Below are 23,274 nucleotides of genomic sequence, written 5' to 3' on the forward strand. Positions count from 1 at the left end.
TTCCATAGAATCTTCTGGGTGTTTATAGACTAATATATAAACTTTGAATCAAGGTATATGAGGCCATCAATATGTTTCCAAGTTTTCTATCACCACTGAATTTCACATTTTTTTTCCTAGGACATCTATTTTCCCGTTGCATTGGGTCAACTCCTACTTGTTCTTTGAGATCCAGCTCTTCTTGGGGGACTCTTCCAACTAGTCCTACAGTCTAGTAGTCTACTCTCCAGTGTGCTTTCCAAGCGCTGTGCCCAAGAGATTGGCATTCAGCTCAACTTCTAGTGTCCAGGGTGTCCCTTCCAGACTCTTTGAGAGCAGAGGATGAACATGTATTAACACTCTAATCCCAACTCAGTGCTTTGCACATGAAAGGTGTTCAGTAAGAGTCTAATAAACACATTCAGAGGAAAGTTATGGTAACAGGAGCCAAACAAAAATCTGGCAAATAAATATATAAATGTAAAAAAGAAAAGTAAAGTAATCCTTTATGAAGAGAAAAGTTACTGAGTATAAGTGCCAAATTTATAGTTATTTTAATGTTGGCACAAAATCTAAAGTATCAAAGAAGAAAAAAACCAGATAATATATTAAGTTACCATACTACATAGACTACAGTATTCTGCAGAATTAAGGTAATTTGTAATAGTAGTTCAGCATCTCCTTGAGTTAGTTGTGTATTTTACTAAAGAGTATAATGAAAATAAAAATATGGTAGAGTAATGTTTGTAGTATAACAATTTTGAGAAGCGTTAGGCTAAAGAAGATTCACTTTTTGGCCCTTTGCATCCTCAGAGCCTTTAATATACTAAGGTGTGTTGGGATTCTCCAAGAAAAGGCACAAAACACAGCATGACCTAAATGCATTTGACCATGGAACTTTTTTTTTTTAAGGAGTCTTTCACAGGACACGTGTTCATAGAGAACACACTCTGAGAAACACTGTCCTAGTTTCTTAGATGCCATTATTCATCACTTCACAGAGGCTTAAAAATGAACACACTTATCATCGATGCAGACACAGAAGAAAAAATGTGAAATGACACCCCATATAAATGCTGCTTCAAAATGATGGAATGGGTAGCCTATTTTTATTAAAACACAGCATGAAATAGTGGAGAGAGCATAGGCTAAGAAATATTTCTCTATATCCTACCAGCTGCATGATTTGGGGCAAGAAATATCTCAGCAGATAAACTGTGCTCTGTCCATGAAAATCACGGATAGTGAGTTTATCTGGACCCCCTGAACCAAAAATCTATAGGGGAACAGAGGTCTCAAAGGGTCTTGGTTATGCTCTCAGATATAAGAAATAGTTCTTTGCCTTTCTCAGCTCCTGCCGCACCTGCTCACCTCCTACGTCTTTGAAAAACTTGAGGTCATCAGGCATGATGATCAGTTTCCTATCTCTCTACCTAACACATTCACATTCTCTCTTACCTCTTTCCCAACACCCTAGAGGACAGGGATTCTTCTTCTTAGACAATCCCTCATCCATGCCTCCTCTTCACCTCCTCCAGCATTCTGCCTCAGCCACCCAGCGATTCTTCTGAATCTTCAGGATTCTTCATCTACTGGCTCTGTCCCCCATGCCTCATACACATTAAAGTACCTTCAATCCTAAAACAAACGCCCAAACCAAAACACCACCTTCTCTAACCTACATTCTTCCCAAGTTACTATCCAAATTGTCTTTTTCTTTTCTTCCAAAAAAATTAGTCCACCTTTGCTATGTCCACTTTTCATTTCTCATTTACCTTCAAACCATTAAAATCTGGTTTGTCCCTGAGTAACCAGTGTCCCCATAACTGCTGAGTTCAGTGGGAAGTTCTTACGTCACTGCATCTCCTTGTTGTATTTGATAAAGCTGGTCACCCTTTCTACTTTAAACACCCAACTCTCTTGGATTTAGTGACACTGCATTCCCTGATTTCCCTTCTATTTATCTGATACATGGTCTTTGTCTCCTCCAGGGGCTCCAGCTCCTGGACTGATTCTTTAAAAGTTATTTGCTTTCAGGATTTGAGCCACAGTCTGCTTCTTACCTGATTTACTTTGTCTGAATAATTTTACCCATCTATGATGTATGAAATCAAAACTGATTCCCTAAACTTCAGAGGCCTTCTATTGGATATGTTTATCTGGAAGTCCCTCAAGTACTTCAAACTCAAAAGGCACAAAGAAAATCATATTTATGCCTCCACTATTTCACTGGTGGAGGTAGGATGCATTGTGATTAGGAGAGAATGTCAGGGTTCCAACTGGAGCCCCAGCACCCTCCAGATGTGACCTCAGGAAAGTTACTTATACCACTCCAATACTCATCTCATCTGAAAAATGGAGATGACCTTAGTCCCGTGCCCAGAGGGGTGCCCAAAGAATTAAATGGGACGTACACAGAACCCCTGCACAGTACCCAGTGTTGGTGAGTGAGTTATCAGTGAGAGCCACTATCATCATTATCCTTTCCCACACTCATCTTTTCCCCCCCAATTTCCCTGCATTCTTTATCTCATTTGGAGCCTCTATCATCATAGGCATACAACCCAGCAACCTGGGAGCTACCTGATTCTTTCCTCCCCTCTGTCTGCACAGACGACTGCCAATCACAAGTCCTGTGGATTTTGCCATCCAAATGTTCCTCAAATCCCGTCCGTCTTCTCCATTGTTACAACAGATGCCCTAATCCAGGCTCTAACTCTCTCTCCAATCTTGAACCCCCGACTGAGAATTGATAATGTCACTCTCATCCTTAAAACACATCAGAGTCTGACACCCCAGCTGGCTTTTGGGAAACTCTATTCACGAAATGAGTGAAACAGAAATATTGAAGTGTTGAGGATAATTCAATGTTTTATGTGGTTAAGAATGCAGAATATGTGCAATTGATGTCATCCTGTAATGACTGGGCTCAGGATGAACGACTTCAGTATGCCATCAGTAAGGGCTGTACTTTCAGACTCACAGGATGGCCAAGCTGGAAGGGACTTCTAGCACACACCACTGGGGGTCTACCAGCATCCGCTCTTAGTGCTCCCTGCCCCTCTCCTCTGAAGAGACTGAAAAAATAATTTCATAGCTTCTCTTACAGATAAGGGTGGCAAGTGAGACATGAATAGCTTGCTGGGGGCTTCCAGAAAAACTTTCGCTGTCCTGATGGGAGGAGCAGGTTTTGCTGAGGCCATCCCTCTCCTCTGCTTTCTGCCATAACCAGAAATATGAAGCCTGGAGCCATGGGAGCCATGGTAGGACTGAAGAAAAGGCAAGAGAATCTTCGAGGTGCTCTCCTGCACACCTTGGGTTCCTGTGATTGGGCCCAAGGAACAAGGAACTTGCTCATGAACCCTGTCATTGGCTTGGAGGGCTCACCAGGTAGGGCTGCTTTGAGAGGGATGGCTGGTAAGGGATCCAGCTCATATGTCTCTCCTCAGAATGACTCTCTCTCAACAGGGTATCAGGTAAGTAGGGGGGCACATGTCAAAGTAGAACAAAGTAACACCACAAACTTCCTGTTTTCACAGCTGCAGCTCTAGGTTAGCAAAATCTAGAATGAACACTGCTCCAGATTCCTTCCATGATTTATCATGGCTTTAGACTCAGAGGTAGAAAGACAGAAAAGGCCACACAAAGGACCAGGCACATCTTTCAGCCACACCCACCTCCTCAAACTCATTAACACATCTTACCTAATGCACAGAGATGGCTGTGCTCTGCCAGCAACTAATGAATGCAGTTATCAAAGTGCGGGGACCATCTGTAGCTCATGCGCGGAAGTCCTGGCTGAGGAAATGCACTTATTCCCTTGTTCACCTTCTCTACAATGAGGACCCAGAAAACAAGGGATAAATCTGGGGCCATCTGAGAGAATCTATTTACTTAAGTTTAAAAAGAAAGAAAGAAAAAAAACGATTTAAAGGCAGGATCATGGGGCGCCTGGGTGGCTCAGTCTGTTAAGCGTCTGCCTTTGGCTCAGGTCATGATCCAGGAGTTCTGGGATAGAACCCCACATCTGGCTCCCTCCTCCGCAGGGACTCTGCTTCTCCCTCTGCTCCTCATCCCACTTGTGCTCTCCCCCTCGCTCTCTCAAATAAGTAAATAACATCTTTAAAAAAACCAAAAAAAAATAAAGGCAGGATCATTTATAAATAAATCCTGTGGTTCTGAAGATAGTAACAAAGGAAACTCCAGTGCTTAGCACATCCCAGCTCATCTGACACAAAGTCACAGGGAAAGAGAAAGGAACAATAATAAAAACTGAATGCAAACTGCAAACAAGTAAGTGTAAGGTGACTTTTTTTCTGTGTTTTAATATAATGATAGCTTGCTCTATGCAATAGTTATATTCTTTAAATTAGTGTTATAAATTGGTCTTTATTGATAAATCTAATCCTGGTATAAACACTTCAAAAGAAATATTTGAAGAGATTCTTTATGTTTTTATTTTCTACAAAGATTCTCTTTCCTGTTTTTTAAATCATTCCTTCTACCTTCCAAGTTTCCTGAAATTGAGGTGCACCTGCATGTATGTATAAGACTCTGTGCTTCCTTTCATTTCCAGTGCACATTTGATACTCTTGTCTCTTCTCATTACAGCAATTACCTTTAAAATCCAATTTTCATGGTTTTATTCAATCCTATTGAAATAAATATTGCATTTTTTTCTTTTCTTTTTTTTTTTTAAGAAGGCTCCATGCCTGGCATGGAGCCCTGAGATCAAGACCTGAACTGAGATCAAGAGTCGGATGCTTAACCAACTGAGCCACCCAGGCGCCCCACAAATACTGCATTTTAAGAGAAATATCTCTGAGCCCCATGAATGTCCCACAGTTCTTTCTCTTCAGTCCTGGTCCTACCACCGTCATGAAGCCTCAGGCCGTCATGGCACCTCCCGAATGACATGGGGTGCACAAAGAACACTAACTGGGATAAATCCTCTATCATTGGTCTTTTAAGGCCCTTTACAAATGTGATTGATTTCTCATACACTAAAGAGTAGAATGTGGAATTATGTTATTTTTCTTTCCTTGTTTCTGCAGGAAATTTGGAAATACAAAATCCTCAAATGTAATAACACCTATTATAGGCTACACATATTGGAATACAGCTTAACTCCGAAAGTACACATTGTGGGGTCTAAGACGGATTCAGAATACGTGTTGGTTTTTAAAATATATGGATTTTTATCTCAAAGGTAAATTTGCTATGCTTCCCCTCTCCCACCTTTTCATTATAGGAACAAAAGTAATACAATGCCTTTTGTGAAAAAGAAGGGAGGACTTCACATGCTCACGGTGGTGATGCTGTGGTCATGGCCCTGACCTTCCCACTCAGGACAAAGCACCCTGCCCCAGTGGCTCACAGCTCCTACTGGGAACCCAATCTGACACTCCTCTTGTCATCTTCCCTAAGACTTCTATTATTATAACTGTTTTCTGAGTGGTCTGTGGGAAAGAGCCTCAGACCTCAATCAAGTCCACTTCAGGGACAAAGCTTTCCTCTCTCCTCTCTGCACTAAATATTTGGCTATAAAGGAGATAAAAAGTTCCTGTGTAGTTGGAGCAAACTGGGGACAGAGCTTCAAACGTGCATTTGTTGACACACGGGTAGTGATCATTGCATTACAAAGGTGTGAAGGGCATTTTAATCAAATCTAGTCCAAACAAATGTGTGTGTACACACACCCACACTGACCCAAAAGTGATAAATGAACTTAGGGGAAAAAAATACAAATAAATTTTCATCAGATTTTAAAATACTCTGGAAAATATTAGCTGTGGATTCCTTTCTCACCTGAAGTACTCATTATTAAAAAATATTAACAATAATAGTCTGCTCCCTAAAATGTAATGAAATTGTGGTTATTGCATTTCACCTAACATACAGAAATGATAATTTAGTTTTCCTTTCTCTCACCCCACAATTGGGATAGCAAACAGTTCTGTGCAAAACCCCCACATTGTACTGATGTTGTTTATTCAGCGATCTCTTTCCTCCTTTCCCATTTCCACTCTGGCTTCAGCTGATTTTCCCACATTTATGTACAAATTTGTACTGTAAATGAAAGGAATAGAAACCATATACCTCAAGTAGTTAGGGGTCAGAGATTTTTTCCTAAGGAAGTGTTGTTTATTTTTAGCTTTGATGTTATTACTCTTTATTTATATATATATATATATATATAAATGTAATATATATATAAAAATATAATATATAAATGTTATATATATATATATATTCCCACAGAGATCATAATTTTACCTAGATGCCTACATATAATCATATCATCGTCCTTGCCTTTTTTCTCTTTTCCTTACTAGCTTCCCCTTTCTTTTTGCTTCTCCCTTCCTTATTTTGGTTATTCTCCCATCTCCCACCAAGGAATGCATGTCATTACCTATGTGTGTGCTTCTTACTCTTTTCTGCACTTACAATACTCTGCAGACCTAGGCACAGACATAGTTACACACACGTAGAGAAGATCATAGATACTCCTCCATATTTCGTTTCCTCACCACTACCTCACCTGAAATCATCTGGCATAGGTCTAATTCATCCTTTTTTTAAAGTAACAATCCATTGTGTGACTATATCACAATATATTCCACCATTCCACTACTGACGGGTGTTTATTTTTATGTCACTATAACAATGCCACAGTAAATAATACCTATCTTTATAAACTAGACTTTAAATATCTTTGGTATAGATTTCCAAGAGTGGAGTTACTGCATCAAAGGCATATGTCTTTTTAATATTAACAAATACTGCCAAACTGCTTTCTAAAAAGGTTATGAAATTATACATTTATATCAGCAATGTATGTTTTTCTCAACATACATGCCAGCAACAGATATTACAGCTTTTTTCTAAATTTTTGCCCATTGGATAGAAATGACTTTGCTTGGCTTTCCCAGTCTGCTAGTGAATTTGACCATGTTTTCATATGATTACAGGTTATTTGGACTTTCTTAATTGTGAATTGTCTCTTCATATACTTTGTCTATTTTTCTATTGCTTATCTTCAGATTGTCAATTTGTAAGAGCTTTTTTTTCTATGTTAACCTTTTATCTCTGATGTATGTTCTGAATATTTTTCCAGCTCTATCTTTTATCCATTGACTTCATATGTGATATTTTTGTCATATACTTATATTTTGGTCATTTGTTCATATATATGGTCATCTGTGTATTTTGGCATATATAAAACAAATATATATACATGTAAAATAATATATATAATTATACACGTACAGATAAATATATATTAAATACAAGAATATGTTAAATGCATATACTTACATGTAATATATATATATACTAAAATACCAAGATGTAAAATACAACATCATTTAATTTATTAAAACAACAAACAAAAAAACAAAAAGCCCACATACTTTTCTTACTCCACAAAACCAACAACTACATATTAAGTAATCTTACATACTGACATTGATTTCTGGATTCTCTATTCTGTTCCACAAAACACTTCTTATAATATGTTCTGATAGATGCTTCTGATAGAAAATGCTCTTTTATTTATTTTTTCTTTGTATCATTTTCTTGCCAAGTAATTACTCTTACAAATGAACTCTTATTTTATTCAAGACAAAAAAAATCCTTCAATTGGAAATGCATTATATTTACATACTAATTTTGGGACATTTAAAAAAAATTGAGATATCATATCCAAAAACATACTTGCTTTTTCAAAGTTTTTTCACATCTCTTATTAAGATTTAATAGCTGCTTTGTGTTCTGCATCTTGTTTTTTTAATTCATTTTTATATTTCATAGTTTTAGTAACTTTTATATGTGGAATTTTTTTTCTTATTTCTATTTCTAGGTTCTCAATGCTAAAGAGAAAGGCTATTGACTTTTATGTATTTATCTTCTATCTAGCCATCTTACAAAGTTTTATTAATACTGTGCCTTTGTCCTTGAATCTGTTGGGTTTTCTATATATACAATCATAGCAGTAGCAAAATATATAATTTTATTTTTCTCAGTATTTATAGGAGATATTTCTCATTTGCTAAAATCTTTAAAGCTTAGGAAAAAAAAGAATGGCAATAGCAGGTATCTCTAATTTCTCATTATAATTAAATTAATTTTTTGCAACTTAGAATACCAAAAGTTGTTGGTTTGGGGTAAATAATTTTTACTATAATTGAGGAAATTTTTTTTTACTTTTGTTTTATTTAAAGTCTTTAAAAAAAAAAAAACAGCTGCTGAATTTAATCATGTTCCTTTCAGTGACTATTGATTTGATTGCCTGATTTTTTTCTTTTAATTTATTTATATGTAGGATTATATAGATAGTTTTCTGATATTGAGCCACCTTTGCTTTTTTGTGCATGTGTTTACTTGCTATATCTGTAAATTTCTAGGGAAATATTTACTAAAATGTGTCAAATGTTAATAACTATAATTTAAAGGGTACCAGGATCTAATTAATTTGGGAAACACCCAACCAAACAGAGTTAAATGGTACTTCCCAAAAGGAGTATAAGATTGTCAACCTACAAAAGGAGATAAGAGTACAAAGTGTTTCGTGAACTTTACTTGACTGTCTATCTTTCATGAGCCATCCTATGGGAGTAGATTAGAGCAGAACAGAGTTTGGGAAATGCTTATATGGAGATTGTATACTAAGAACTGAAAATAGTTTTAGCACGTAAGACCAATGAAATCGTGAGAGAAGAGTTGATAAATTAAAAGCCACACTATAGGATGTCAAAAACAACTGGGGAGAAATAATTAACTAACATTTGTACCAATTATACTCACTTTTATTGTACAGATTTTTACTTGGATAGGCCCAAATGTTTGGCATTATACAGATCCATCTTAGAGCATAGGGTGGTCCTGGGGCAGGATGTAGCCCCAGCTCCAGCCAATTGTCAAAATATAATTCTAGGAAGTAAACAGTTGCACCTGTATCCTTCTCTACTATGTGGCCCATGGTATCATGACTATCATAACATGATGACACAGATGGACTATCACAACATGGCTTGCCCAAGGCACTCACCAATGACATATTCCACTCTGAAGAGATCCCTTCTGGGGTCATATGGACGATTGAAGTCAATCTGGATGAAGAAAGTCTGTCCTCTACGTACAATCAGCTTGTTGTTTTCATACTTGTCAGTGTGGTGGTCCACTTTATTGGTGTCCCATCTCTCCTTGAACAGGTGAATATTTGCGACATGAAGGTAGTCTACACATAAAGAAAACAATTGAGGGACACCACTGAGTAACTTTGATACAACCATAAACTCAAAAAACAAGATTGCTTTTCCTGATTCTTTAGGTATTGAGGTAATGTGGTCTGTTGGATTAAACTCTCTACAGTGGGTTGATAGATTTAAGAGTCATTCTCTTGTGACATTCTTGCCTTCAAAGAGGATTTTAAAAGCTTTCCCCGCTGTGACCTCACTGCATACCACAAGGCACTCCCTTGGGATAGACAGAGCAGTGCTGATGATGCCTCCCACATAGGTCTAGGTACAGAGAAACTAGGACCAGAGTTCAAGTCTACACATTCCCGGGCTCATGCTGGCTTTCATCATGACTATCACCTCACTATGTCACCAATTAGGAATAAGAAAGGGATAGCCATTTCAATTTTATCTTTAAAAAGGGAGGCATTAAATCTGACAAAGCCTCAAAGGGATGTTCCAAAGGTCCAAAGTTGACCTTTAATTCAAAATTCTCCTCTTCAGGTAGGGTCAAATACCCCTCCTTCTATAATTCTAAAAGTAGATCTGGTCCCTCAAAGGTAGGAAAGAAAAGAACAGGTGTGTAGACAAAATACTGACATTTCATTGAGATAGATATAACTGTTTCCACTTTGAACACAAAGAAATAAATCTTCACATTTCCACCAATCTGGAAGTCAACCCTGGTGTGATACAAAAATCTATAGGTCTTTCCTCTGGCTTTTGGAATTGGGAGGGTAAATGTCACTTATACATTTATTTGAGACATGATAGCACTGGATAAAGGTTAGATCTCCTCCTACCTTTCTCCCATTCCTCTGCAAATGATCACTGAATATGGAGGTAACTCTGCCCATCTACAATGGTAGTTTGCAAGATCTAGTCTAGAGATAGATTTCTGCATGCACACTTAGAGTTGTAAAGGGGAATTAGGGAGAGAGGCTGGTGGGGGTACACTAGCCTTCTGCCTACCCTGACCCGGTCTGTTGCATGGTTTGCCCTCACAGCTGTGAATACAGTATACACAGAGCACAGCTGCTGAGCCTGTACTCATGCTGGAGCATCACCCGGAAAGACTCCAATGCCTTCCTTTGTGTTTACATGGGAATCCTGTGCAGGACACTTGGTCCCCTCTAGCCTCATTTTTGTCTCATAGGCAAAACCAAGAAGTTGGGCTCATTTAGATACTCTCCACTTCTAAAGTTTAGGAGTTCCTGAAACACTCTTGATTAATTCAAAGTCCAGGTAATCCTGAGTTTGAATCCCAGGTCTCTTACTTACATAGGTAAGGGATGTCACCTCACAGAAGCTGAGTTTTCTCACCTTTCAAATGAGGTGACTAATACTTTGAGAATTTCTACAAAAATTCAATTACATAACAAGACAACAGCTCTGGCATGATGCCTGGCACATAGTGGGGCCATAGGGTTACTTGTGGCTAGCTTAACTGTAACTCTGATGGAGCCATTGTATATTTTACATGATGTGGTGTTCGGTGGGCTATTCTGACTGCAACATTACAGCCCAAAGAAGTGCAAGATACAGTTCTATTTTTACCCCATTGCAGAACCCTGAACATGGTCCCCTAAAGGGCACTTTCCTTCCATTATGCTGTGGGTGGAAGATGTTTAATTCTCTAGACCTCTCTCTTCCAAGCTGCCTTTCCCCTAAGTTCTCTGGTCTTATTAAGGTCACAATCCCTAGTGTTAAGTCAGCTTCAGAAAGAGCTGGAGACTCATAAATGTCTTAGTTAAAAAGGACCTTAGCAATCAACTCATCTGGTCCTCCTTCTTAGCACGGTGCCTTTCAATAATGTTTTTGTTTTGTTTAAATGTCTAAAAACTGAATCCTCAGAAATGGGTTTAATCAGGTCTCCATTCATCAGCACCAATGGAAGGAATGCACTGATATTATAGCCTCACAGAATTTCTGAGGGCAAAGGCACTTTCTAGACCATCTGGTAGACCTGCTATGTACTGCATGAAACATCTTGGAAGCCCAAATGCTTAGGCTTTTTGTCTTCATCTGAACAGGAAACACACTATCTCACAAAACAAACAGTCCATTTTTAAACAATTTTAATTATTTGAAAAGCCCTCTTAAGATGAACTGACATTTGCTTCCTTGTAATTTTTCTAACCATGGATCTTGGTTCTGATTTCTGGATAAATATAGACTACATTTTATTCATTTCATCTGGTACTCCTTAGGTATATAAAGGCTTCTATTCCTTTGACTAAAACATTCTCCATTTCCTCAACTGTTCTTTTCCAGAATTTTAACCCTCTACTATTTTCTGGAATGCATTTCATTTTATAAATTTCCCTCTAGTTGTATTTTTCCTAGAATTAAGTACATTATTCTCTCTGTGGTATTTCCAATGAAAGACAGAGACTGCTACATCTTTCAAAACAAATAGCATATTTCTATTATTTCAGTCAAAGATATCGTTAGTATTTTGAATAGTTTTACCTTATTTTTGATTTACATTAAGCATCTGTTAAAGCAAAAACCTTTAGGGTGGGGGGATGGGTTAGCCTGGTGATGGGTATTAAAGAGGGCACATACTGCATGGAGCACTGGGTGTTATATGCAAACAATGAATCATGGAACACTACATCAAAAACTAATGATGTAATGTATGGTGATTAACATAACATAATAAAAAAATTTAAAAAAATAAAAATACATTCTGATGTCATTTCTACCAGTAGTGCATTATGATTCAATACAGATCCCTAGAAGCCAGCCATATCTATACAAAGGTTTTCTTCTTTGTAGCTCAGTTTTAAGGCTTTGCATGTATTCATATTAAATTTCATCTTATTGAATCTGGTTAATTATTCCAAGCTCTTAATATAATTGTAGACCCTAAGCATATATTCAATATATTTAATATTCTCCGCAACTTCCTGTCCTCCAGGAATTTTATGCATGTCATTTTATGTTGCCATTCAAGGCATGGATATAAATGTTGATTAGGTCACTGCCTAATAAATACAAGCTCAATAAATACACAGTGGTAGATACTAAAAAGTGAACAGATAATTATGCATAGCACCATAAGTATTCTGATAAAGCAATATAGGGTATTGGGTAGAAGAGGGTATCTGGGAGGTATAGGAAGCCTGTAACTCAGATTGAGGGAGTGGAATTAAGGAAGCTTTTTGGAGGAAGTGAGGTATATAAGCAATGGTCAGAAAGATGAACAAGTTATCCAGGTATAAAAAGGGGTGGGGAAGGATGTTTCAGGGAGAGGGGAGTGAAGACTTAGGCAACAGAGTGTCTGGTTTACTTAAGAAATTGAAAGATGATTGGTTGGCTGGAGTGTAGTAGTGGGACCACAAAGGAGGAATAGGCAGGAGCTGCTCATGCAAGCCCTGTAGACCATGTTGGGAAATGTGGACTTCCACTGCATTGGGGATCCCGTGAAAAATCTGAAATAGCAAACTGACATGTCTTTATATGTGTGTGTGTGTGTGTGCATGTGCAAATTTTAACTTTTTCTGGTGAAAGAGTAAGAAAAGGAAAGGATGGTGGCCGTGTTGGAGGCAGGAAAGTCAGTTAAGAAGCTACTGCAGCATTCCAGGTGAGGGACTGGGTGAGTCTAGTCTGCCTGCAGGTATTGAATGCACTGGTCCTGAGCACTGCCAGAATTCGCCTCATCTCATCCCACCTCCACTCCCATAATAATGTGCCCCTGAAAATGAGTATATTAGTTTTATGCCTTGGCCTCCCAAGCATCTTTGAGAAAGGGAAAAATAAAGCTGGAAAGAGAAAGTCAAGTATTTTTTAGTATCTAGTTCTCATTGGTTTTATTTTTATTGCAAATGGAAACTCTGGCTTTCTAGTTCCATGAGCCTGTCCAGTGAACCTGGTTAATGTCTAGTGAGTCTGGTTAAAGCCAGTCTATCCTCAAAGTAGTGTAATGCAGTGATACTTCGGTGGGATATTGATATGCACTGGAAGAATAAGAGTTCCATGGTTAAGCCAGTTTTGGGAAACCAAAGTCAATTAGGATACTTGAAGGATTTATGGGAGACTTTTATTGATGTAGACTATAACTCTCCTAGAGGTGTCATGTTTTCCCAACTTAAATGACTATGGGAACTATTTTTGGGGGCAATCAGTGTTTTGCAGAATATGTTCTAGGAGATGCTTCACTATTTACTAATCGTGCAACCCCAGGGAAGTTATTTAATCTCTCTTCACTTTCTTTATCTTTAAAAAGATAATAAAACACTTGCCTTAGAGGGTTAGTGTAAGCATTAGATGAAAAAAAAATGTATGTAAAGTGCTTTAGCACTATGTCTGGCACTTAGTAAATTCTAACAAATTATTTTTATTATATTAGCATTGTTACTATTAAGAGAGGAGATTAGCATAGTGGATAAGAGCATGGATTTTGGAGCCAGACTGCCTTGACTCACATCCCAGCTCTGGCACTTACTATTGCTGTGACTTAGCACAAGTTATACAAATTTCCTGTGCCTCAGTTTTATCGCCCGCAAAATGGTGGTGGTGTGGGGATTAAATGAGAGAATGCTGCATTCCCGGGGTGCCTGGGTGGCTCAGTCAGTTAGGTGTCCCACTCTTGATTTTGGTTCAGGTCATGACCTCAGTGTCAGTCAGTTAGGTGTCCCACTCTTGATTTTGGTTCAGGTCATGACCTCAGGGTCATAAGATTGAATCCCACCTTGGGCTCTGCGCTCAGCATGGAGCCTGCTTGAGATTCTCTCTTCCCTCTCCCTCTGCCCACCTCCTGCCCCCACTAGTATATGCGCTCTCTCTAAAAGAAGAAAGAAAGAAAGAAAGAAAGAAAGAAAGAAAGAAAGAAAGAAAGAAAGAAAGAAAGAAAGAAAGAAAGAAAGAAAGAAAAAGAAAAAAGAAAGAAAGAAAGAAAAAGAAAGCAAGCTTCATTCCTTGTATTCTGAGAAGACAGGCTTGCTTTTCTTTTCTTACATTTCTACAGGTGGGTGAAATAATTTTCTCCTCTTCATTCCCAGAATACATTTTTCCTTTTTTAAATAAAAATTAATTATAATTAAGCACTTTGTGTCACGTTGATATAGGTGATTTTATTTGTGGGACTGTAAGCCCTTTGAGGACAAGACCTCATCTTGTGCACCCAGGACAATGTGAAAAGAAGCCATAGCAAATATACCACTTTTCACTTTAAACAAATGTAATGCCTGAATTGGAGCTTGAGGTTGGTTTATGCATCATAAAATGGATATTCTATTTATCATAGGATTAACCATAAAGTCTTTAAATGTCATTTATCAGACAATTTCACATTTCAGGACTATATTTAGTATGTATATTGTACAGTGTTGAAGACAGTGATCTGGGGTTTTATAACATGAGGCCTCCAGCCCAGAACTTTTATTTCAGACTGGAATAAAAATGCCATGCCTTGATAGTACACAATTTATATATTGCTTATAACAAAAGGTAAGCAAGAGTACTAATAAATCCTTTTGAGTATATAAAACCTAAGCCAAAAATAGTCTACAGTGTCACAGTGAAAACAAATATATATATTTATTTTTTTCACATAAAAATATATATTAAATAATATTATTTTTTATTACATAATGATAATATATAAAATAAATGTATATTAACATATACATGAAGGATTTGTTTTAAAATAAGGCAATCTACAATGTTATAATTTTAATAACACTCCATTCCAAGTATGGAGTTTTTAAAAATGTTATTTTTTTCTAAGTGATCTTATCATTCTCTACTGCAATATCTCTCTAACAGGTCATTGCCTTCAGGAAAAAAGAAAAAAAATATCATGGAAAATTACAGTGGTACCCTATGTGGGGGAAAAACTAAGGCAATGATAAGTAAAATTTCCCTGTGTAATCTCTTAAAATAAAAGTCCATATTAAAAATAATTTAAACCAAGGAAAACATTTCATTTAAAAAATAAAACTTGAGGGATGCCTGGGTGGCTCAGTTGGTTAAGCGTCTGACTCTTAATTTTGGCTCAGGTCATGATCTCAGGGTCGTGAGATCAAGCCCTGCATTGGGCTCCACACTCAGTGTAGAGTCTGCTTGAGATTCTCCCTCTCTTTCTGTGCCTCCTTTGGCTCGTGCTCTCCCTCTCTTTCTAAATAAATGAAATCTTAAAAAAAAAATAATAAAACCTTGACCAAAACATGGAAGATTAAAAGCAACACTGAGAGTTTGAGAGTTTGAGGAGCTAATGTTCTAGACTGTAGTCAAATGGACAAGACATATGGAAGAGTAATGGGAGGGTGCTTTATCCTTTAGTGGGAGAAGGAAATGACAGCCCTATTGCCCTCCCCCTAGTGTAATCTGCTACATCTCCAGATCTGCAAGGGGGGTGAATACTAAGGAATAAGGTGAAGTCCCAATACCACCAATTAAACATTTTTTTCATTGCTCATGGACACTTACCCACAGAGCAACCTTTGTATTTGGTGTTTACAATACCTAATAATAACAAGGGCTCTACAGATGTTGGTCATAAAATATAAGCATAGATACACAAATATCATAGTTCTTTCTATTGTCCATTTTGCTTACTGTTGTCCATCTTCATGCAGTAAACACTCAGTAAACATTTATTAAGCTGGCATATTGATTTCTGCCTTTTTTTATTGGATTAACGAGACATAGTTTAGATTGAAAGAGCCTTCTCATCATCCAGGCTCCATTTGACACAAACATGAAATGAATTTGCTTCTCCCTGTCCAAGCCCAGTTCCTGGCAAAATGGAGCCACTCATTGCTAAGCTACTTTTGGGTTTGGTTTTTTGGTTTTTTGGTTTTTTTTGAGATATTGTAGCTGGGAAGTTGGCAGCTTGCTCTTTCGAAGTGACAGCTTTCAAAAAGTCTACCTAACACAATTTAGCCTAATTCCAAACACATCAGAAAATGGACTGTTAAAAAAAAAAAAAATCTCTCCTCATGAGCCAGCTGCCTCCCTGTCTTCCTACCCTTTCCCTAATATGAAAAAAAGTAGATTATTTTCTCCTTAGGTTGTAAAAATATTCTTCCGAGAATGATTATACCTGTCACAGATGGAATCTTGAAATAAGTTGAATGTTTAGGTTCATAACCTAGGAATTCCCTAGTGAATTGAAATCTCCATGCAATCTTTGGTAATATTATTACCAAACTGTAGGCATAAATACTGTCCATGAGGAAGTAGATTTGTTTATTGTTGAAACAACAGGATAAAAGTTCCTCTCTCTATTTCTCTTGGATACCCCAAATTTTAAAGTATCATTAATTAGAATGATTAAAAACATTTTCTTAAGCAGCTTACTGTTTTTTAACTGTTGCTATTCAAATGTCCTGTACCATAAAATGTAGAAGAAATGCTCAGTGGCTCAGAGGAAGCTAGAATAAGAAGTGAGACCAGTATCTTCTCCAGAGATGGAAACCTGCCTGGTTTACTTTTCCTCTCACCAGAAGTATCTCAACAGCCTCCAAATGTATTTCCTTCTCTCCATTTGCTCCTCACCATTAGAATTACCTTCATGAAACATAGTTCTGATTATGTCATTTTGCTATTTAGAATCCTTTGCAAGTCCTTCTTTATCTGCAGGAGAAAAGGTAAGGTCTCAGTGTACCTACTGTAACAGGTCCCTGCCTACTTTTCCCAAGCTCATCCCTGCCTTGTCCCCATTACTTGATATGTACTGTTCCCTCTGCTAGAAATGCTGTTCCCATGCACTTGTCTTCCTGGAAGACTCCTATTCATCCTCTAAGACCAAACTCAGATGGCCTTTCATCATAAAGCCTTCCTCACCATCTTTCCCACTGTCCCCACACCATATCATTACTTTCTCTGTTCTTTCATTGCAACTGGCATAATTTCTGTGACATTATTTGTGGCACCGAATTGCAATTATATTTTCTGTGTCTATTTCATCTAGTAGATGGAGAGCCACTTGAGGCCAGGGATTGGCTTACTCATCTTTGTGTCCTCAGAGAGAACTTAGCATACTTCCTGACACATAGGTGGCAATCATTAAATGCTTTTACACAAACTGAATGAAATGATGAATTGGTTCTATACAACATCATTTCTTCATCATACATTAAATGCCTTCCTAATTCTTTTAAAAACCCTCAATCCAGAGAGGTTTACTCTGCACAAAGGCGAGATTGAAAATTAACTAGTTAATTAATTGCTTTGGTTCTGACAGGGTGTGGGGTGGGAAGGAGGAGAGATGCTCAGAAAGGCACAAGACCCCATTAGCCTGAAAGATTCTAGATCTCTCCTGCATTTGACTTTTTAGGGATCTAGACTTGCTTTCCAGTTTGAATTCATCACATTAGATCTGCCAAATAAGGATTATAATCACTACTGCAAAGGATAACCTATGGTTAATAATGCAGAGTCAAACCAGACCAGAATATAAGGCTATCTTCCAGAACATTACATCTCCTGCTAAAATAACCTTTGAGACCAGGAAAGCTGTAGAGAGATTTCCAGAAACAACCACTAAACATTCAGAACAGTCTATTAGGAAGAGATGCAAATCCAGCAATCTGAGGAGATTTTCACATATTTTAATTGGCTACAACTAAGTTCAGAAGGGGGCATGAAGAACCCCTAAAACACATGAGGATGTCAAACATCATGACTGACTGGATGGTCCCATCTCTGGGGTCTCACTGTCACCTCAAATATTTCCATTTTTTTTTTTAAATATCATGATGCTGTATGGGAAGAGCCTCATGTGAGTTTATACATTTTGAAATGCAGGCTAAAGTCATTCTTAACCAAATATTCACAAAAGCTGTGAATTAAAGGAATCATACCCACTCAGTGTATATTATATATATATTGACTGTCACAGAAGCATTCGAAATGAAAAATCTGCCATTTATCCCTTTTCCTCCTCTTGCTTCTCTGCCTTCTCAGTCAGTTTGGAAAGAGCAGCTTGATGAAGGGACACTTTTGGAAAAAGCTTCCATTGAAACAAATGAGGAGAGTTTGACTTAGGGCTTTGTGAGCCAAAGCTGTCCTCAGACCAGGGCTCAGGGAGTTTCAAGCCTTCTTTGATGCCCCTAGGGGTCACTGCATAAACTGCAAGAAGACAGCAGCTAATCACACGTGACAGCCTTAGCAGGGGATGACTTGGGAGAAATGGATGTATTTTGTGTCAGAAAACCTGCTTTTGGCACAATAAAAGAGAAATATGAAATGTAAAGGATAAGTAGGGGCTAGTTCTTGATCACATGGTTTCTATACTGGTATTTTTCTTCTGTTCTACTCATCTAGGACTTCCCCCATGATACCTGGGTTCAGAGACCCTATCCTCATGGTATGTAGTACTTAGCTCACATGTGGGAGACAGATTAAATGAAGACATGTTTTTAAAACCTGGAACCTGCTATTAATAATAAGATTATAATGACTCTAGGCCTGATGAGTCATTCAATTCTCAAGTGATTGATTTTTCATTCATTCTACAAATAGTCATTGGACACTCATATTCCTCTGCCAGGGCCTGTAATAGGTATCCCAGAATGTTACTTGGGCTGTGGACACATATGATTGTCAAGCAAATGATGACTGATTTTTCAAAATAATCCCCCACCCGTGCCTCCAAAAATAAATACACAGAAATCAATACTCCCAGATTTTTTTTTAAATCAACCTACCTACTCAAGTTCTCTGGTAGTTTTGATTTCTTGTTAGGAACATTTTGTTCAGATTTCAGATATACAGCCCCTGTAAGCTGTTACATGTTCCCCTTAGAAACAAGTGCTCACTGGGGTGGCTCCCAACCTTGTAGGGTATGACAACTTGCACATTCTGAATCAATGAGCATTTGTTGGTCAAGTGTCTCATAGATCAGGTGTCTCATAGGCACTAGTCATTTGATCATCATGGCAACTGGGAAGTAAGTATTGCTTCCATTTTCTTGATGGAGAAACTGAGGCTCCCCTGGGTGGCAAAGTTAGTAAGTGACAAATGTGGAACCAGAACCCAATTCTTCTGAGTCCTGAACCAAGGGGCTCTTTGCTACATCTCACTGTCTCTGTTCACATTTCTCCTCACTGATCCTATGCCCCTTTCTCTTTCTGTTCTTTTTGCCCACTTCTTTCAGCACCTTGGCCCCCATTCCCCAGGGCCAAAAGTCTTCTCTGCCAGAGGAGGATTTTGCTAAAACACTGAATACATCAAGGTATAATAATTTGCTTATAATTGCTTGATAATTTGACGTCTGCATGCTTTCCAATTTTATTTGCATTCTTAGAGAAAGGAAGGAAAAGAAAAGAAAAGAAAAGAAAGGAAAAGAAAAGAAAATGATAAACCCAAGTTTGGGCAGTGAAGGAGTGAACATCAACTACTTGCTTTGACCTCAGTTTCCCCACCTTGTAACATGGGGATTTAGATGAGTTAATTAACAAGTCCTTTTTAACTCAGTTCTGTGTCTCTAATCGCAGAGTTGTAGGGAATGCAGCACCCCACTCGGAGAGAGCTCAGAACTACAAGTTCACAAGTCTGTCCAGATGCTTCCACTCAACTGAAGAAGCCCTTCTGTGAGTTCCCCCCTCCAAATTTGGATGGTACCTTAATGGATGGTACTAGATATCTCTCTGTTTTCACAGTTGGATATCAAATTGTCTAGACATGATAGTAACCCAATCAAACCTGTCTACAAGGTGCAGGCAGTTCTCTAATTTGCCGGACTTGTTAATAATCAGCATGGTTCTTTCCCTTTGCTTTCAACTGCTGATCTCTTTCTGAGGAGGTGGATTAACCACCCACCACAGGGGTGATCGTGGGCACCTGCCCCCAACAAGTGGGTGTTTACCTCCCAGTGAAACCTAGCGCACAGTACCCTCAGGAGCAGAAGTGGGCTTGCTGCATGAGTGCTACCAACAAAAAGTGGTCCATGCGAGATGCCATTCAAGGACATGTGAATGTCCCTGCTGTGACCCAAGGGAATGCTGTCTGTGTCACCAAGCCACTGCTGGCTCCTGGGCCCCATCACAGTTGACAGGGCTGAGTGGAGGTCAGCTGCTGGCTGCTACTCCCAGAGCAGGTCCCTTGGGATCATTGGAGGCGAGAGCAGGGCAAGCAGCTTGCCTCACCTGCTCACTAGGCTGTTCTGGAGAGAAATAGAGGGCTTCCATCTCCATTACTGTCAGAGTCTGGCATCTTTCACCAGCTCTGAAATTCACAGCAATGGAGGGAGGAGGGAGAGGGAAAGAGGCACAAGCCAGACAATCAAAACAGCCACAATATTTTGGAAGTGGAAACTTCCAGCTAGAGAATATTTTTAAAAGCAGAACAGCAGGGTTGGAAGAGGCATCCACTGAGCCAATGCCCTTGTTTTTTAGAGGAAGTAGCTAAGAGGTAGAAAGACAAAGTGACTTCCCTGGGATCACAAAGCTATTGAGTGGTAGAACTGGGACAAGAATCTGGATCTTGGGGCCTTTTACCACTCAAAAGAAGGCTTGGGAGTCTTTTCTTTAATACCAGACACTGGCAGGGGAGCCGCTTTTGTGGGAACCTAGTGGAGACAAAGGGTGCTGACCCAGCCAGCACCTGCAGGTAGGAGCAGGTGGGGAACCCTGTACCTTGCAGGTTGACACCTCGGGGCATCAACCCTTGCAGCTCCACAGTGGGGAGGTCATCCTCTGCCGCATTGGATGCATTGCGGGGCAGGGCTCTCCTGCCTCCAAATGCAGGCTCGGAGGTCTCAGACATTCTCAGCTAGCTTCACAGGCTCCTTGTGGGGGAGAAAGGGAGACACAGAAAAGGAATGGGAGGCGAGTTACATTTGAGACAAGGATTCAAAAATAGAGAAGCAGACATGTCTGTGTGGGGTAGCACTGAAGCAACACATTGTGAGTTTCACATAAATAAAGCTTGAGAAGTGGCAGTAAGGATTAGTCTAATGATGGAGCACAGTTCCCCAAGGACCTTGGGGAGATTTCTTGTTTGTCAAAACATATGGAAAGCAGAAGAAACAGGACTTATTTGGAGAAATAAGATTTTATTTCTTATAAAAAGCAGGGTATTTTTCCCCCCTCATTACCCCTAAAGGCAGTATTTTTGTAAGAAACATTTAATGTCATATGCCCATACATATGTCCATTTCATATAGACTTATGAAGCCCTAAGTCACTTTTAAGAACAAAGTTATCCAACCATGTCCAGATAAGTGGCATCCTCCAAAGCATTCATTTTTGCAACTTCATTCAACCAATATTTAATGAGAGCCTACTATGTGCCAGGCTGTGATCTGGGCACTTGGGATACATCAGAGAACAAAACAGAGGATTGTTGACCTAGAGAGCTTTCCGTCCAGTGAGGGCTAGGGTGGAGGCCACACTTTGCAGAGGTAAACAGAAAAGGGTGTGAGAAGGTGGCAAGTGCTTTGGAGCCAGGACCACACAGAGCAGGAGAAGGCTGATGGAATCTGGGTGGGTGAAGGGGGTACACTGCAATTTTAAATTAGGGCTATTAATAGCCTTTCTCTGAATGTATTTGGTCAGTGGTGCTAATACTGACTTTTCCCCAAGCCTGCTTCCCCTTCCTCTGGAGTTTGTACAGGCGAGGAGCCAGCTTAAACACCACACACCTCACTGTCAGGCCCCAATCAGTCGGTACTTGTTGACCAACTGACCAAATAAAGGGAGCCCTTGTTTCTGGCCCAAATGGAGCTTTTACCTTGATCACCTGGATCACCCAGTCATGACTCTTGGTTATTTGGCTCTTTTCAAAAACCAAGCACACCCTCAAAGATGAAGAGCATCCACTATAGAGGCAACCAGGGTAGACTGTTCCGGAAACATGTTGAGCAAAGGCAACACAGCTGGAGACAAGAGAACCACTTTCTAAGGTATTTGGTCTGGGAAGGAGACAGCAATGTTTGTGAGTATAAAGTCTGAATAGGTTTCTGTAAATACCTACAGACATACTTACACAAAGGCTCCAGTGAGCTAAGGGGACAGGGAGAAAGGGTTAATGATGGAGGGAAGGTAAGAAAAAGCAGTCCTCTGGAGGAAAATAAGCCGGGTGAGGAGGGGAAGGTGTAGGGGAGTACAGAGTAGAGCAGTGCGGTAGCCTGTTGGGAGAGAGAACCCAGAAAGCTGAGAGCTGGTGAGCCCCAGGTGCTTATCAGGTAAGGGGAGACTGTGCAGGTGAGTGCAGGTGGGCAGAAGCAACCCCTTCTCCACAGGTCTGGGGGCACAAGTGCTCAACTTCAGTTCTTGCATTGGGAGAGGGAAAGGGGATGCACAGGGATGCAGAGCCAAGCCAAGCAGGTGTTCTTACCTGGTCCTATATCCCTCTCTCTCTAACCTTTTGTTTCACCCCTCCATAGTCTGCTCCCCTGAAGAGAGGGGAGCTCCCTTGGGGGAGCACTCCCAGGTCCTTTATTCCCATCTGGTGGCCTTCTTGCAAGCAGCACCTTCTGGGAAGCTTGGAGTACCTGAGAAGTTCCTGCTTGGACGGAAGTGGGGCTGGGTAGGCGCTGAGATGGGGACCAGGAGAGGCAGTGGAAAAGTGGGGGCGCCTCTGACCCTTGTCCCCTATACCCGGAGCAGCCGCCTGAGGGATCGCTGGAAAACTCTAGGGCAGGGGGGCAGGCGCAGCGGGCCCCTCGGCTCCTGGGTGCAGGTTTGCCGTGAGGCCCGGCAGGAGGGGCTGCTGCTTACCTGCGGTCCCCGCCTGAGGTGCCCTAATGCAGGCTGGCTCTGTGCGGCTCAGAGGTACTTCCTCAAAAGGACGCAGGAAAAACGACAAGAAAGTTGGCTCTTAAATAACTTCCTAACAGCCCCCACCCTCCTCCCCCTCCAATCCCACAGGGTTTTCTCCTCCCCCTTCTTGACAGCTGGAGCAAACAGAGCAGCTTCTAGGACTTTCTACTTACTTCTGCCATCCTGTTGATGTTATTCTGGCATGAACCCCTCCTCCCACCCATGCCCCCTTACTCCCAAGTTCCTAGCCCTGCTTCTCCTCACCATCCCTACCTCCAGTTCTGCTGCCCCTCTCCAGCACCCCGCACACCCTGCCCCCTCCCTTTCCTCAGAGGGGCTGT

The 23,274-nt window shown here is 39.8% G+C and overlaps 1 protein-coding gene across 1 annotated transcript in view; it reads right to left on the reverse strand.

The window, feature by feature from the left end:
• The window catches only part of F13A1 (coagulation factor XIII A chain), a 168,556-nt gene extending 145,597 nt beyond the window's left edge, over positions 1-22,959 (reverse strand). The window contains exons 1-3 of the mRNA XM_021696917.1: positions 22,892-22,959; positions 20,807-20,958; positions 9,029-9,217 (exon numbers count right to left, since the gene is read on the reverse strand). Of these exons, the coding sequence (XP_021552592.1) occupies positions 9,029-9,217; positions 20,807-20,936 (319 nt within the window). The 5' untranslated portion in view covers positions 20,937-20,958; positions 22,892-22,959. The remainder of the gene's footprint in view (positions 1-9,028; positions 9,218-20,806; positions 20,959-22,891) is intronic.
• Positions 22,960-23,274: the final 315 nt, after the last annotated feature.

Source organism: Neomonachus schauinslandi, chromosome 8 (assembly GCF_002201575.2).
Source record: "Neomonachus schauinslandi chromosome 8, ASM220157v2, whole genome shotgun sequence".
In the NCBI taxonomy this organism is placed as follows: Eukaryota; Metazoa; Chordata; class Mammalia; order Carnivora; family Phocidae; genus Neomonachus; species Neomonachus schauinslandi.